This window comes from Leopardus geoffroyi, chromosome D2 (genome assembly GCF_018350155.1).
Source record: "Leopardus geoffroyi isolate Oge1 chromosome D2, O.geoffroyi_Oge1_pat1.0, whole genome shotgun sequence".
In the NCBI taxonomy this organism is placed as follows: domain Eukaryota; kingdom Metazoa; phylum Chordata; class Mammalia; order Carnivora; family Felidae; genus Leopardus; species Leopardus geoffroyi.
In genome coordinates this window covers 83,223,556-83,241,478 of record NC_059334.1, presented here as the reverse complement: position 1 = coordinate 83,241,478, position 17,923 = coordinate 83,223,556, and the positions used below count along the sequence as shown (strand labels likewise).

The 17,923-nt window shown below is 46.7% G+C and overlaps 1 protein-coding gene across 5 annotated transcripts in view; it reads right to left on the bottom strand.

Moving 5' to 3' along the window:
- The window catches only part of DOCK1 (dedicator of cytokinesis 1), a 531,830-nt gene that overhangs the window by 100,437 nt on the left and 413,470 nt on the right, over positions 1-17,923 (bottom strand). For all 5 annotated transcript variants that reach the window (XR_006701760.1, XM_045439228.1, XM_045439230.1 and 2 more), the window contains 2 exons: positions 11,152-11,230; positions 6,087-6,187 (listed from right to left, as the gene is read on the bottom strand). Coding sequence is in view for 4 of the 5 variants with exons in the window: in XM_045439228.1 (XP_045295184.1) it covers positions 6,087-6,187; positions 11,152-11,230 (180 nt within the window). In the remaining variant the exon portion in view is untranslated. The remainder of the gene's footprint in view (positions 1-6,086; positions 6,188-11,151; positions 11,231-17,923) is intronic.

Below are 17,923 nucleotides of genomic sequence, written 5' to 3'. Positions count from 1 at the left end.
GGCAGAGCCTGCTTGGGATTCTCTGCCTCCTTCTCCTTCTCCGTCCCTCCTCCATTCATGCTGTCTCTGCCTCTCTCAAAGTCAATAAATAAACTTTAAAAAAATTACGAGAGAACAAAGTTTAAGCTTCAAAATATTTTTGAAATAAGAAATGCGTTTTACTTTACTAACCAACACACATATAAATATATGTGTACAAATGTTGTATGAAGTGGTAACCTCACTACCTTCATGGTCTCCATGAAGTATGGTCTCCAAATAAGTCTGTTGGGCATGACTGTCGGTTGAACTGTGTCATCCATAAGAACGTGTAGAGGTCCTGGCCCCCAGAACCTGAGAATGTGACCTTATTTGGAAACAGGGTCTTTGCAGATGTCATCATGTTAAGATGACATCATACTTGATTGCGGAGGTCAGAGGGAGGTTAGGTCCCAGGACAGGTGTCCTCACAAGGGGAAGGAGATTTGGAGACACGGGGAAGGAGGCCACCTGAAGACAGGGGCAGAGTTGGGAAGGATGCAGCCAAGGCCAAGGAGCACCAGGGACTGGGGACAGCCACCTGATGCAAGAGAGGCACAGAACAGGCTCTCCATCTGAGCTTCCAGAACGAGCCAAGTCTGCCCACCCCCTGATTTGGATTCCTAGCCTCCTGACGTGGGACAACACACTTCAGGCGTTTCGAGCCACCCAGGGCGTTAACTACAAGGGTGGATGATCGCGGGAAATGAGTGCGATGACCATTAAGCTGCCATCCTGGCCCAAGGAAGGGCTGAGATGCACAGCTGAGAAAACGGCCTTCTGAAGGAGGGAGAGTGGAGTAAGAAGTCCCGAGAGCAAGGCTCAAGGAGCCCAGCCACCGAGCGAATGGCCCGACGGAGGACCAGGAGCCTGACAAGGAACAGCGAGGCCAAAAAGGAGGAAGAAGATCGACATTCGTTCTGAGAATGAATGAAAGAGACAGATCGGTGTTAGGAGCGGGCGGAGGTTGAGGAACGGAGACAGATGTGGAGGCCGCTGGAGGGAGATGATGGGCCAAGTGGGACACTTGAACGCTGAATCCCTGAGGGAGGCGAGAGGAGGTGGGACCCCAGCAGCGACCGAGGGAATAAAGTTCATGATGCACAGGGCTCGGATGTGCCACGGTGCCTGGTGCCACAGAAGTTCTACAATGTTCAACGGAGCACGGTATCACTCGGGCGTGGGGAACACATGCCCCCTGCCAACAGGGACTCGGCACAGGGCCACCGTTCGTTACGTCTGTCTCCCCGGGCCCCTGGCTAACTCAGTTCACAGCGAACTTCTTCTGAATGATCAGAGTCTCTCACAAAACGAGCCCAGACACAAGTTATACTTTTTCTGAACTATTTCTTGTCACAATCTGGAGCGCAAACACAGCTTCGGGATTAGGTCACGCTGCAAAATGGGGCTTGTCACAGCTTTATTTCCCTCCAGTTTCCCTAAGAGCAACGTCTGTAGTTTGACCTAACACGTGCACATCTCAGAGCCCCGCGTGGAGATATTTGTTTACGGGGTGTCTCATTCTGGGTGTGAACCTGCTTGGGATTCTCTCCCTCTCTCTCTCTCTCTCTCTCTCTCTCTCTCTCTCTCTCTCTCCCTCTGTCCCTCCCCCACTCATGCTGTTTCTGTCTCTCTCAAAGAGAAAAATAAAATAAATAAATAAACTTTAAAAAAATATATAAAAAAATAAAGTTTAAGTTTCAAAATATTTTTGAAGTAAGACGTAGGTTTTACTTTACTAATCAACACACATATAAATATATGTGTACAAATGTTTTATGAAGTAGCAACCTTACTACCTTCATGGTCTCATGAGGGTGCGACGGGCAGAGGGCAGATCTCTACCGTAAAAAATAAACAGAAAGTATACAAAGTACATAAAGACGAGAAGCAGCACGGAAGACAACTGGGGAGAGGGTCTTCACGGAACCTGCATAACAGGTTCAAATGCACTGGCCTGAGGTTGGCCTTCAAATGTTACTCTCTTGGGCTGAAACTTTGAAGTGAGCACCTTGTGCTTAGAAATGCCAGAAGCCGGGACGCCTGGGTGGCGCAGTCGGTTAAGCGTCCGACTTCAGCCAGGTCACGATCTCGCGGTCCGTGAGTTTGAGCCCCTCGTCAGGCTCTGGGCTGATGGCTCAGAGCCTGGAGCCTGTTTCCGATTCTGTGTCTCCCTCTCTCTCTGCCCCTCTCCCGTTCATGCTCTGTCTCTCTCTGTCCCAAAAATAAATAAACGTTGAAAAAAAAAAAAAAAAAAAAGAAATGCCAGATGCCCAATTCCTGAACCCCCTTTCTCTCCCAGGACAAAGACTGGTCCTGAACACAGGAGCCTGTCTGTAGTCACAGGTCACGTTGTCACATGCCAGGACACATGTGTCCTGTGCACTAAAATGGCCAAGCTGGCTGCTAATCAAAAATAAACTCTTTTACATCTGACTCCTATTTCCTGAGTCCCAATAATGTTGACGATCGGGGTGTGGGGGGGTGGGCTGGGCGAGGGACAGATGATGGTCAGGTTTCACATGTCCTCTGTGGGCAGTCACTAGCAACAAGGATGTCTGAAGGCTGAGTCACTTAAATTTTCTTATGATACACTTTGGTTCCTAGCGGTTATTTATTTTGTGATTCACTGGAAGATCTCATACTCAATTTGGGTTTGACATAATCAGTTCTCTGTGTGGTATGGCCCGTTATTTTACGTTACCCCCATGCACTTTGGGGAATGTCTCTGGAACGAATATCCTAATTATCTCCCCAACCCCGGTCATCGGGAGGATGGAGAGCTTAACAAGCGGGAGTGAACAGGCTGATCTTTGGACACCGGGATTTTCTATCGTTCTGGGCCACAACGCCATGAACCAGGCAGAAAGGAGCTGCTGAAGGCACAGAGGGAGAGGAGGGTTGGTGGGGGTGTACAGGTGCGGGGGGAGGGGGCTCCACAGAGAAGCCTTCACTCAGATGCATTTGGCTGGATTCAGGAACCCTAGAGCAGTAGACAGGCCCCAATGGAGGCGGCCAGCGGCTACTACATGGACGTGGCATCACTCCACCTTCGAAGCCCATGGTTCCCTCTAGAAAAAGACAGGCTTGCTCATCACACTGCACTGTGCTCTGTGTCAGCACCCAGTCTTGTGCTCGGACCCATAGAGTCGGCTCCCACATCACTGGGCCTCACGCTCTCCCCCAAGCCCTCCGGGCCTGGCCACTCACCTCTGCTTCAATAACCCACAGCATCTCTTTGCTCATAGATCAGGCCATGCCCTTTGGGACTTGAGGACCCTTGTGGGGACTGGCCGTTCATTGACCCACGGCTCGGTCAGGCAACCTGGTAATTTGGCTGCTCCTTTGCCACGCAGCCTGGGATCCCCTCCTGCCAGAGGCCTTGGGCTCCCCACGTTGGCTCCTAGTTGCCAATGTCCAGGCTGTCACGGCACCCTGGGGGTCCCCAGCACCAGGACCCTGAGTGCAGAGCAGGTACTCAATCCCTTTGCAGTAGCACAATTTTAAGCAGATTAAAACGGTTCTGGGTCCTGGGAAAATGTAAGCATTTGGGTAGGATGCCTTTAAATATGTCTTATGTAGATTTTGGTACTTAGCAATAAACCTGCAGCTAGATTATAAAGTGTTTAAGGTACAGGAAGAGGCACGAAAAATACAAAAAACATGGGTGAACCTGCCACACACATGTTAGCCACACGGCCTCACGGGCCACGGGCGCTTGTCTCAGACACAGAGAACGCCTGTCCTTGGTGGCCTATGAAGGCCACACGCTGAGCTTAGGCCCCTGGGAGAGGGCCCCTGAGGCTGCACAGGGGCTGAGGCAGTCCTGCCAGAGTCTTGCAAAGACAACTACTAAAATGCTTGGGAGTTTTTCCCTTGGGGAATCTATGAGAAAATTTCAAAGGGAAAATCCGGAGTCTCTTATCGCCACGGTTATGAGAAAAAGAATGCTCAATTCAGAAGCCCTGTCGGCTCTGGAAGGGGAGACACCAGCTGGCCGTGCTTAATTTTTGTTGGCTTTGAAGCCTCTAAATGCACATAGCTATGTGAGAAGCAAAGGTTTTCTTTGGCGGCTGAGGCCCTGTGTGGTTAATGCATTTACTGACGTTGCTCTAGCTTAGAATGTTAACATTCACACACCAACAGGGGGCCCAGTGCAGAGCCACCCCATTCTGGTCTGGAGAAGGCTCAGAACCAATTGTTTTACGCTAAAAACCTCAAAGGAGATGCCAGCTCTTTTAAGCCATATTTCCGGGTTCCATTCCCTTCTTCTCCTGCAGGCATCTTGAAGGGTTGGCCATGCTGTGCACTTGGCAAAGAATGGATTCTGCTGTCGGCTGGAGCTGGGTTTGGATTCCTGCCTCACCGCGCAGTGAGCCCCGTCCGTACACACAGGTGGATTCACCTGCTGTGGGCCAGCTTTCCTTCTGCAGGACTGGATGACAAGGCGTCCCAGGCATCCAGGGCTGGCTGTGAAGGAGTTGTGTGGTACTCAGAGCGGGCCAGATTTTTCTGCTGCTACTATAGAAAGTTCCACCAGGAGAGCATTTAAACCACAGGATAGCCGCATCTACCAGTTGCCAGCCCTAATTTTATAGGCGCCCTGAGATGATGTTAACTGGGCAAAGCGGAAGCTTCCCTATTGAGCTGGTCCCCAGAAGGCACTGCCCGAAGTCTGTCCCTGGGCCAAGCCTAGCAGTCTCACCCCACGTTGGCTCCGAGTAGGCCGACTCTGCTGCTAACAGGCCTTCCCAGGAGTCCCCAGTGGCCACCCACTTGGCCTACACCTTCTGGGGCCTTCCTCTTTTCTGAACACCGAACACACGTCTACATCAATGGTCAACGGACAGGAGCCACCCAACTGAGAAAGCCTGAAGGAAAGATGGCCGGCTGGGAGTCGACCTTTCTGTAGATGGCACAAGGAAAGGATAGAAGGTTCTAAGAGCGGCGCAGGTAAACGTCCTGGGCTCTGAACTGCCAGGGTCAGAATGACCAGGTGGGTGGCACTGGCCATGTGGCTTCACCTTCCTCATCTGCGAAGTGAGGATGATAAGAGAACCCGATGAATAGGTTTTGTTTTGCTTTTAATGATTGTACATGAAAAATGCACACGGAGTGCTCAGCGAGTCACTGGCATGTAGTACGCATTCAGTACATATTTGCTGATAAAATTCTTACTCTCCAGGGATGATGTGCTTTCGACGTGGCCAGCACGCGAGATACATGCTCACAGGACATGAGGAGCACTGAACAGCTGTCACCTTCTGAGACTCCCTCTGGGATCGCTAACATCAGGGAGTGGCACAGGGTCGCCAAAGCCTTGGAACAGTCAATGTGAAGCAGAGGCATGACGAAATGACTCACAGAAACGGGTGACGTGGAAACATGGGAGCAATCGGAGAACTCTTCTCAGAAGTCCTTACGAAAGGGGCGCTCAGCAAAGAGAGAAGTCGGCGAAACTGAGGCAGAAAGAGGGGAGGCGAGACCCTCAGGGCACCCAGAGTTTGGAAAGAAAGCACGCAAGAGCTCTTTTCTTTGTCCTGGACCAGTAGCCATGAAGGATGCAAGGACCGAGGCAGGAACGTGGGGCGCCCGAGAGGTCTGTTAGGATGATCCAAGGGCTGGTTCAGCCCGTTGGACCTCCTACCTGGAGCACGAGAGGGGGAACCTCTTGCAAAGAAGGAAACCGGGAAGCTCTCACCCCAAAGGAGTTCTTCAACAATCTCAACTGTGCCAAGAGCTTGCATTAGAAGCTTCATTTTTCGAAGAAGCATTGCAGAATTGGGCAACAAAGAAAACCATGTGTGCAATGACATCAGCAAAGTGCGTGGCAAAAGCAGCTATCTCCCGAAACTCCCATTCTGTGCGGTGCTAATGGTGGTGGACACTGACTCTGAACTCACCAGGATGAACCCTGCAGGTTTAGACCTGATTCATGGGTTAGAAGACGCAATACCAGATTCATGATTTGAAACCACCCTTTCATTACACCATGATTACATCTCAATTTGCATACCAAGACGACGTGGAAATTATGCAGGCTCCTGCCCATGACCTCGCAGACTTACTTGTTAAGGATTTTGGCTCTCTTCGCGCTCGAAAAATTCTCCAGTTGCAAGGACTCTTGAGTGAGGAAAGCGACAGCCAGGTGAAAGTAGTTGTTCCAAAGCTGAAAACCAAAAAGGCGGAGACACTGAGGTGCTGAACAGCTTAATAACCCTCTGAGACATTCCTCATTTGCCCCGCACACGCCTCTGAGATGGTTAGAAACCCGTGGTCACCTGTACACACGGCTAACCAGCCACCCAAGGTGTGGTTTCGAGCTGGGTGTGGGCACTGAAGTCATGGTGCGTGTGCTCAAAACGCACGTCTACCACCTCCCTGAACAACTAACCTAACCTCTCGGTGCCTCAGTTTCCCGAGAGGTAGAGTGGGAATTTAAGTAGCACCCATCTCATAGAGCTGTCAGAGAATCGAAGGAGTATATACGTGCAAAGCCATTGGGTGGTGCCCCGCACGCAGTAAGAACATAATAACGTTGGCTCTTACTGCTATGTGCCATTGAGCCACTTACTTAATAATATGTAGATTTCGCGCCACGTCAGGCTCTGTGCTGACAGCTCAGAGCCTGGTGCCTGCTTCGGATTCTGTCTCCCTCTCTCTGCCCCTCCCCCACTTGTGCACCCTCTCTCTCCAAAATAAACATTCAAAAATATTTTTAAATTAACATATAGATTTCTCTAATTGTATACAAACACTGGAAAACTAAGGAGGAGAGATGCAAAAAATCCAACATTTTGTATTCCAAAGACTTATAGACTATGTGGCTGAGCAGACAATTCAGAAATGACTTTGCTATAAAGCTCCACGCAGTGGGAGGCGTGTGTACTTTAACATGGTAACCTGGACACGCTGTCATAAAAGCGTCATTGTGGGTAGATTCCTAAAACATGGAACTAATTCCCCCTGGTCGTGTCAATGCTTAAGACCAGCTCAAGAACATTCAAATGAAGAATTCTTGGAGCACCAATGGGGATGACTCAGACATACTCTTCAACCCACTGGGCTTGTGCCAGAGAACAGACTGGGGGGCCGGGGCGGCGGGGGCAGGATTCCACCTGCTCCCGGTGGGAAAGAGCTTGGACACACTTCTCATCATACATCCAAGCTCGAAGGGCCTTCATAGCCTTTGGAAGAACTTTATGGGTGCTGGTTTTCTCATTTACAAAACGGGGATAATCTTTATTCTATCAAATGAGATTGTTGCAAAAGTTTATATAAAAATAAGGTGTTAACAGTACTGACTCTATTTTTAGTTACCTATGAGGTAAATGGGAATTTTAAACAAGAGTTGTAAGTAAGTATGCTGTCTTCCATTTATCTGACACATTTCATGAACAGGGCATTTTCTTGGTAATACAGCAGCTCATAGGATCACTGCAGAATTGCCCAGGTAAGTCCTGTGCCCGTGATCTCCAGTGAGGTGCAGAGACTCGCCCAAAGCCATGGGTTGCATGTGAAGCAGGTTGAGGGTCTCGAGTGGGGCGTCCTGAACCTCACCACTGATGGTTTTTCACCATTCACCAAGGTACATTCCCATTTAGCCCCATTGACACTAAAAGTGTCAATAATATACAAGTTGCTTCTTTTGTTTTTGGAACTCACAGCCCTCCTCACCCCTGGCCCCCCACCTCACCCCTGTCTCCTGGCAATGGCCTCTTGTTGTAGCACTGGTGGGAGGCATGGCCGCTGGGGGTTCATCTTGAGAATCACAGGCAGGGGCTCAGCTAGAGCTGTGCATTCATGGACTATAACACAGATATACTCTGGTGGGGGGTGTTGATTATGGGGAAAGCTGTGCATTGGTCAGGGTAAGGGGTATTTGGGAAATCTCTGTGCCTTCCCCTCGATGAACCTAAAACAACCTTTAAAAAAAGTCTTGGGGCACATGGGTGGCTCAGTCGGTTCAGCATCTGACTCTTGGTTTTGGCTCAGGTCATGATCCCAGGGTCATGGGATCAAGCCCCACATAGGGCTCCCCACTGCTTAAGATTCTCTCTCCCTCTTCCCCTTTCCCCCGCTTGAGTGCGCTCTCTCTCTAACAAACAAACGAAACCTTAAAAAAATCACATAAAAATACAACCCAAAAAATGGTATACAATGTATGATTTGAGGTGTGCAAGTAACCACACCCATGTGGTGCTGACCCGTGAAGGCTGTGACTCAATACCTGAACTTGAATGGGGTCTGAGGGCTAGATGACAGCAAAAACATAAGCTTCCTGGTTTGGGTAGTTTTACTGTAGTTACATAGGAGAAAGTTCCTATTTGCAGGAAATACACACTACAACACTGGGGCAGGGGGTGCTAGGTTAAGAGTCCTTTGTATGGTATTGGCAGGAATGAGAGGCAGGCTGGGCAGGAGCACAGGGAAGCAGAGGGGGGAAGTAGCAGGCGGCCCTCAGGGCTGTTTAGTGGAAAGAAAAGCAAGTACCTGGAGAGAGAACCATGCAGTGATCACGAGGATGCAGGAACATAAAAATGCGCCTGGTCAGAGCACCAGCTGCCTGGAGCTCACAGTGAAGGCCGTCTCCCCCATAAGGCACTCAAGCCCTCCACCTGGAGGTGGGAAGGAGGGTGTGCTTCAGGGTGGAACAGCAATCCATATGCACTTAAGGCCTGCTAAGGGGCAAGGTGTTATGTTGTTGTCCCAAAGTGTGTGTGGGCATGAGGGAAGCATCCCGGGGACCTAACTCATGAAACAGTGAACAAGAGCAGAAGTGACAGACGTTACATTCATAGCAGCCACTCTTCAAACACACAACAATCTACCCAGCAAGTAATGGGTGAGGCTGATGTGGATAAAACGGAAAAACCAAATGAAGGACACAAAAAGAAGACCTAAATATTCCTGCATGGGATGGGAAAAAATAAATACTGCAGAGTATTCCCCCCATACTGTAACCTTTTCCTACATTTATTTATAAATTCAAAGGAGTCCCAATTAAAATAAAAGCAGCACTTTTATATGTGAGGTTAGCAAGCTGATTTTGCATTTGATATGGAAGAGGAAATACAAAAGAAGAGCCATGATAATTTCGCAATGGCACACTAACAGGGAAGCCCCGGCTCTACTAGCTGGGTATAAAACCAGTAGATAATAACACAGGAAATAGAACAGACACACACACACACACATTTGCAATTATGTTTTTTTAGGGTGGCATTTTAAATCACTGGGAAAGAAGAACCTATTCATGAAATAATTTGGGAAAAAGTCAAGTTAAACTCTTGCCCCTAGCACTAACTAGAGAAATCCCAGGTAGGTCAATCATCAGGAAGTTTAAAAAAAAATTTTAAAAAAAAGCAAAACTATCAAGGTACCAGCAGACACTAACTACATGAAATAAAATACAACAATAGTTACATTTATAACACTGAGGCAAAGAAGGATTTGCCAAGTAAAACATAAAACCCAAAAGCCATAGAAGAAATGACAGATTCAATGGCAGAAAAATTAAAAATTTTATATGATAAACCTAAACCCATGACGAGGCTATATTAAGAATTTCAACTTACAGAAAAGGGTGACAAATAGCCCAATAGGAAAATGAGTACAGGAAACGATCAGATGGTTCGTAGTAGAAATCAAACAGCCAGTAAGTATTCTAAGCCTAAGTAGCAATCAAAGAAATTCTAACAAAAATAAGAATCAATAATTTTAAAGAAATTGGTACTGGAGATGATTTTAGACAATGGCTGCTCTCAAAGAACGTTAGTGGAATTGCAAATTGCTACAGTAGGATAATTTATCAGTGTCCATTCACATACAATTTCATACCACTCGGCTTGGCAATTATGCTCCCAGGAGCCTGTCTACAAATGCAGCACTGAGATGCATTGCTTGCAACAGGGACAAACTGGAACATTCTGTAGGTCATCAGTGCAAAAGTGCCTGCACAAATGTTGGTACATTTACATTGTGAAATGTGACAGAACAGAAAAAAAAAAATACAGAATATAATCCGGTTTGCGTTAAAAGCAAAAGAGAGCATACATAGGTCTGGATAAATGCATAAATAGGCATCAGGAAGTGCGTGCAATTAGTTAAGAGTCACTCTGCAAAGAGGAAAAGGGTGGAAAGGGGTCTTGCATATTTTACTCGATGCGCTGATTTACATGCATGAATAGTTTACAATGAGATTATATCCGTGCTTTTAGGATATGGGAAAACAAGCAGTAAGCAGAGAAAATGATAAAAACCGAAAGTGGTAAAAAATATTAACACTTCTAGATATACAGTTCCAGATATATTATTAGATACTTATATTCTATAATGCAGATACAATAGACATTTAAAATTTTTAAATTATAAAAGAAATACGGGCATAGGTTCCTTCTCCGTAAACTATCCTGCCCAGGAAACTAACGCCATTTGCATCTGGATGCTTTTTTTTTATTAGCAAACTTTAGTAAACTAAGTAATACAAAAATCATTATTAGCAGAAATACATCCAGAGCGCAGTGGAACAGAGAGCCATAAACACCGATGCCAACACTAATGGCAAATCATGCCAGGCAAAACTGGTCCTTATCACTTACACACATTCCCACCACCTCCTTCCTCCACACCCCCTGTGAGCACTGAAGGAGAAGGGCCAAAAGTGATCAGATCAGCTGACCAAAGCCAAGGCCATGTCCAGTAGGGTCTGTGCCTGGAAAAGGCCAGTGCAGGTAGCACAGAGCCAGGAGGAACCAAGTGCTAACAGCCAGCAGGGCTCAGGGACGGGAACCAGCTTCGTTTTGTCAGCTGAACGTTCCCTCCCCACGTCAGGACGGTCTGGGTCTGAGACGGTCTCCTCAGTTACTCCCTGCTCAGATCCTACTTGTCACTCTGATTCAGTACTTTTGCTCTGAAACAGCCCCATCTCTGTCCTTGCTAAATTGAGCAAATACTCCAAAGGCAGAATTTTCAATCCTTGGGTTCCAGCAGGACATCTTGTAAATTCCATTTCCATACCTTGGATGGGAACCCAATTAAGTTCGAGGATTAGAAATGTAAGACATTGGCTCAGACCAGCAATTTGTTTTAGCATGATTTCCCAACAAAGGGCATGCCTACCTCTTCTCTTACCTGTAGCTCAAAGTTGGCTTGATCCAGAAATTTTTTGTTCAGCATATCTGCATACTGATTAATCGCTCGCAGGAAGACTCTGAAAGATCAAGAGAAAATTACATAATTACACACTTACGCTCTGGCACCTTTGTAGGGTTTGGCATTTCAATTAGATACAACCCGAGACTGTCTGGAAAGTGAACTCTCTAAGTCCTGTGAAAAGCTGTGAGGTTGTGCCAATAAAAAGCCCAGAGAATTATACGCAGATGTTCTCCAAATTAATCAAGGAAATTAGCACATGCGGAATAAAAGAAACAGACCAAAATAACAGCATCTGAAAGTAACGTATGAAAAGTATCTCTAAAAAATCTAATTTAAAAAAAAGAAAGAAAAAAGGTGCAAATTAAATCCTCTTCTCAAGTCACGATGACTTCATGGTATTTTATTAAATTGGTCTTTGCTTAGCTGGCTTTCTACGGTTAAGCTTTTGAAAGCACTGCTGTTCGCCATCTATCAGGCTTGGAGCAACGGCTTGGTGACATATTTGGAAGTACGACTTATTTCAGTGTCATTTGTCCTGTGTTCCAAATGTTAATTTTGGTAACTAATTACTTGTTCAAACAAAATTTCAAAAGCTGTAGTAGATATGTAAGTGATTTAACAAGAATGCTAGCAGGAACTGTATCGATCCATTGATAACGTACAATTTTAAGCAGCTGGAGCAAAATATCGCACCCTTCAACACCTTGAATTTGACATTTCTATGATGAGATAGGTAATTTGGGAGGTTATGAATGACCCCCAAGTACTAAGCCTTCCACCACCAGCTTGTTCATCCTGTAGATTTGTTTTATTGCCCTTGAGGGTGTTTACAATAACCAAGCTCAGTCCAGATACTTCTTTTCAAATGACCCTCTCCCTTTGCACAAAGGCAAGATGCAAGAAGAATTCGCATTAGGTCACAGATAATAAACTTAATTACACTTCCTCGGTTTAGACAGCAGGAAGCAGCCAGAGAGGGTAAGAGAAATCTAGGTTACTTCCCAGGAACGGTGCTCTCCGAAAGCACTATCTCTTCGGCTGTGCATGCCTGGAGAAGCTCATCCCTGCCAGTCTCAGGGCCACTAGAGGCCAGGGAGGAGGGAGGAGGGAGGAAGGAGGAGGGAGGAGGCAGAAAGGGACTCTCCACCTAGGGCTTTAGGGAGGTCTCTGATTTGGATCCAGGGCCAAAACAGGTGTGACAAATGACCTGCGCTGGAGTTTTCCATCTCAGGTGTGGAAGAAAAGCGTGGCAGGAGTTGTCTGAATTCTTCCCTGGTGACATTAAATAGAACCAGAAAGGAGGCATCCGTGTTTTAAGTGACTCTCAATGGCGGGACATGGGGACCCTGGCCTTGTCCGTTAGCCGGGAGCACAGAAGGGGCAGCAGCATCCATCAGCCAGAGGGGTGGCAGACATTATGGCTATCAGATGCCCAGTTAAATGTGAAAAGTAGCTCTCATGGCTGAATTTTGTGATTTATTGAGAAAAGCAGAATGCAGGGCACTTAGGGCATCCTGACAAATTAATACAGCACCAGGATGAAAATCACTAAATTTAGGACACGCCTTGCATATATACAACACCTGGCGGCCCCAATCAGCCCTCTGGTCTTGGGCTGGGGTCTCCTGGGCCGGGGTTAGCCCTCAGAAGTACAAGATGTGTGGCTAAGGAGACAGTGGTCTGCCTTGCCCATGTGACCCTTGGCGACAGCGTTCAGAGAGCATCTGGGGACATGTACTGCATTAACCCTGGCAACCTGAGAAAATCCCCCCGAATGTCAGTGGGGCAAGACCACTTCCTGTCATTATGGGGGTGACTCCCACGCCATACAAAAACCCCAGGCTAATGACCACGGACACATTTTTCCCCCTTAATTGTTCCTTCAGTTTCAGAAGTCAGCTGTTCGCTAGGGTACCCCAGGGTCCTTCTGAGCTTTAAGGAAGACCCTCCCTCCATCCCTCTATGACAATAAAGGCAAGTTTACTAGAACACACGTTATTACTACATGGTAATTATTCTGCCTCGAGATAGCACCCAAACAGTTACAATCTGCTACTTCTAATTAAGGTCTGGAGCAATTTCAGCTGGTTAAATAAAGATATTTCTCAAAATGACTTTTTTAAAAAAAAATATGCCATGCTGAAATAATATGAAGGCCAAATAAAAACTTTTTAATGAACTGACACTGAGAAAGAGCAGGGCTGAGAGAGATTCTATAATTTAGATTCACTATAAATTTTTTAAAAAGTGAGGACAAAAAGCAAATAACACAGAATGTGAGTTGTAGCAGGACACCTAAAGGGAAGATCAAATAAAACCCATCATTAATGCCATCAACAAGGGCGAGCTGCTCAGGTTCAGTGCATCTAGGGCCACACACTTTCTAGAGAACCATCCACCATCCAGGGCACACACAAATTAAACCCCACAGCCCACACCTGAGGGGATTAAAAGCTGAGCAATGCCAAGTGCATCTCAGGATCAATCACTGATCTAAGGAGGCAAAAAGAAACATAAACAGGGTTTTTTTTTTACATAAGAACATCTTTTATCTGCTGTAATCCAGGGGTTCTTTCGAATAAATGTTAAACTAGAGAAAATAAATAAGAAAATCACATTAGAAGCTTCTGCATAACAATGTGCTTTCAGTCACAGAGGAATATGGAAAGAATCACAAACTAAGCTGAGTGCCTGGACAGCAGGACACCTTTCTAGTTTAAGATGAAGAGCTCAGGCTGGTTCAACACAGCTCAAGATCAAGTCCTTATTATTGAGAAGCAACAAAAGGGAGTGTGGGTGTGAATAGGCTGGCTCTGCAGCCCTGGTGACTGTCTGTGCTGGGCATTGGTGGAGCTGAGCTCAAGGACAGGGAAGGCCTCCAGACTGTTCCCAAATACTCCTGTCTGCTTATTCATTCATATGCTTGCAATGCTAAGTCATCACCCAGCATGGAAATATCCCCTAGGTGTCCATCACAGGAATGGATGGATGGATGGATGGATAGATGGATGGATGGATGGATGGATGGATGGATGGATGGATGGATGGGTGGCTGCGTGGATGGATGGATGGGTGGGTGGGTGGGTGGCTGGCTGGCTGGATGGATGGATGGATGGATGGGAGGGTGGATGGGAGGGTGGATGGATGGGTAGATGGGTGGATGGATGGATGGATGGATGGATGGATGGATGGATGGATGAGTGGGTGAGTGGGTGGATGGGTGGGTGGATGGATGGATAGATGGATGGATGGATGGATGGATGGATGGATGGATGGATGGGAGGGTGAGTGGGTGAATGGGTGGATGGGAGGGAGGGTGGGTGGATGGATGGATGGATGGATGGATGGATGGATGGGTGGATGGATGGATGGATGGATGGGTGGATGGATGGATGGATGGGTGGATGGATGGATGGATGGATGAGTAGCCTAGAAGATCAGGCCCTAACCTGAGGCTAGAATTTTTGGTAGCCATTGATCTCTGTGGAGTCCTTACATTCTGAGTAGATTTTCCACTCTGGGGTTTAGCTCTTTTGAGTTTCCTGTTAACCAAAATTCTTATTAGGCATTTGGCATTTATGGTTGGGCACTGTTCCATCATTTTTGCCTTCACCTTCAGAGATGGTCCCCTCATTCTCTTCTACACCTCCAGAGCTAGTCCCTCTTTCTCCTCTCTACCTCCAGAGCAGTTCCCATATGCTTTTCTCCCCCTCCAGCGCTGGTCCCCTCATTCTCCTCTCCCCCTCCAGAGCTGTCCCCTCATTCTCTTTTCCACCTCCAGATCTAGTCCTATATTCTCTTCTCCCTCTCCAGAGCTGGTCCCCTCATTCTCCTCTCCACCTCCAGAACTAGTCCCACATTCTCCTCTCCACCACTAGAGCTGGTCCCCCATTCTCCTCTCCACCTCTGGAACTTGACACTTGATGGCAGGAACCCTTTTTTAACAGCATTTAAAAGGACCCCTGGGCACTATGAATATTCTGAAGGGTTCTGATCTAAGGAACCATTAGCCTCTACCTGAACTAAAGAATCTCTCAGAGCCAGTGGTGTGTCCAGGATTGGTACCAGTCAAACACAACAAAATAAAAGCAAAAAAAAAAAAAAAAAAAAAAAAAAAAAAAAAAAACAAACAAAAAAACATATCCTGAGCCTGCCTTAGTGCAAAGAGAGAATCTAACCTCTGCATCCAATATTACCATACATAAGCCCAGGGCACCATAAAGAGAGGGCAAACATACTGCTCCCCACGTTCTTAGCTGCAAGGGACAGAGGGGGCCAGCACTGGAAGGTGGGAAACAGTATAGACTGGCACCGCTTCTGCTCTGCCAGAAAACTGAGGGACTCAGGAGATAAAGATTCATAACTCTGTGAGCCAAGCAAGTTATGTCTATTCCCAGCCGGGGAGATTAAGTAATTTCTAAAAACAAAGCTAATGGTGTGAGAATCAAATGCTTTCGAGGATGCTGTCCCACATGGTCAAAACGATTAAGAAAAAGTGTGAGCCCATATTTAATAGTTCTTTTCAATCATTTTTAAGCTTTGGATGACTTTCTTTATAACCTAAAATCTTGGAAGATAAAACCAAACACACAAATAAATAATGTAGACAGAACCACAGGCAAATTATGTCATCTCAAAAAGATTAAAAAAGCCATAAGGTCTAGATGTACTTTCTCTAAGACATTCAAATTATTCAAAGCAAATGACTGCAAATTTTATTTTTAATGGCCGCAAGGAAAGGACTTAATGTATCTCACTCTTCTTGGTAACTGATCCCTGTCTCCGGGAGTCCAAGTTACAATCCTGTTACAACCCATCCTGTCACAACGTTCCCCATTTTCAATCATTAGGGGCCAGTGTGACAGAGCCTGTTCCCAAACCTCATACAATTAGGAGAAACAAACAGAAAAACAGGAAGTTTTCCTGACTTCCTTCTCTTCTACCTGGATGGTTAACCACAGTGAGCTCCCAACAGAAGCAAAATGGCATAGTGTAATTCCTTTTTTTTTTTTTTTTTCAATGTTTATTTATTTTTGGGACAGAGAGAGACAGAGCATGAACGGGGGAGGGGCAGAGAGAGAGGCAGACACAGAATCGGAAACAGGCTCCAGGCTCTGAGCCATCAGCCCAGAGCCCGACGCGGGGCTCGAACTCACGGACCGCGAGATCGTGACCTGACTGAAGTCGGACGCTTAACCGACTGCGCCACCCAGGCGCCCCGGCATATTGCAATTCCTAATGGTGTCAAATATGAACTGGATTATTGTCCACACACCCACATGCATGCATCCAATTACAGTCTTAATCCAATTTTTTCTACCCATTGCCTATCACCTAACTATTCTCCTTTTCCCTCCCTATCAATCAATCGATCGATCTATCTTTTCACATCCGTGTAAACATTTAGCCTCAAGAACTTTACAGTGCCTTTCTGTCCATCTCTCCTCTACCTGTCAACCATCCACCCATCTAGTTATCTATTCTCTTCATGTACCCGTAAACATTTAGCTAGAAGACCCTCATAAAGTGGCTCAACTTTTTGAGATTCTCGTATTTTCAAATGAAAAGTACTCACTGTGAAGTCCCCGAGTTCCCTTGAACTTTGAATCCAAGGGTCTTGTTTTTTAACTTTGAGATGAAGGGTAATAAAGAGATATGACCACATCGTACAAAGTGAACACCATGATCTCCACTGATAAAATGTTAAGTAGCATTAAGTAGAAAGGGGCAGACACACCCTAGAGTTCTACGCTTTGACACATCTTTAGGAGACAAGGCTGGGGGTGTGGAGTGGGGCTCAGCGGATGGAGGCAACTGCAGGGATCCGAGCCCCTCGATCCCAAGCATCACAGAGAAAATCCTGCGGGCCTTGCCGATGGGACCACATCCCTGCTCTGTCCTTGCACGAAAAGGGACTTGGATGCCGCGTGGGCTCCAACAGGGGACCTTCCCAATAAGCTGCCTGTTGGAAAGCCGTGTGTGCGGCACAATAAAAAGCAGCACAGCCCTAAATAATTACGTGTTAATTGAGTAGAGGGGAACTTAGCAAGTGCAACATAATCAGGAACCAATTTAACTATTAGAAGTTCCTGGCACAATTACAGTCGCTAAAATGACTTTATCACGACGGAGCCTCAGGCTTTTCTAGCATCTCTGTTACCAGTGTTTCTGCCAATAAAACTGGAAGATGAGGTGCCTCGTTATGACACAGGGAGAAACAGCAAGAAAGGCACTGAACTTTGTAGAGTACAAAGCCCCATTTCTCAGACGGTGACGCGGTGACGCTGCGGGGTGTTTCATTCCTTCCGTAACCGTACTTTAAGTTACGTAATTAGATTGTACAGTTCACTATGAGGGCATTTAAGTACCTCTGGCATTAAGACAAGAGATGCTTTGAGGCGGGGGGATAAAAGCATCTTTTGACGAAATGTTTTGCCCAAAATAAGGGGAAGGAAGGGAAGAAATTGAAAGTGACACGTTCCATCCCTGCAGAGAACAAGGAATAGGAGGTGGAAAACTGCCTGAAATGATTTCCGCGTGATTCAGGAGTGCCGGGAAGGAGGGCAGACTTCAGGAGACGTGATAAGGAGACGCAGAGAGCGTCCCCTTCGACCAGGAGGGAGACCGTGTCTCACACCTGGCAGAGGTCAAGGCAGTCACCAAACGAGATCAACCACTTCCTTTCAGGGGACCCCGGGTGCTCAAGACACTTGTGCACGAGGAAGTGACTTCTAAGCAAGACCCCGGG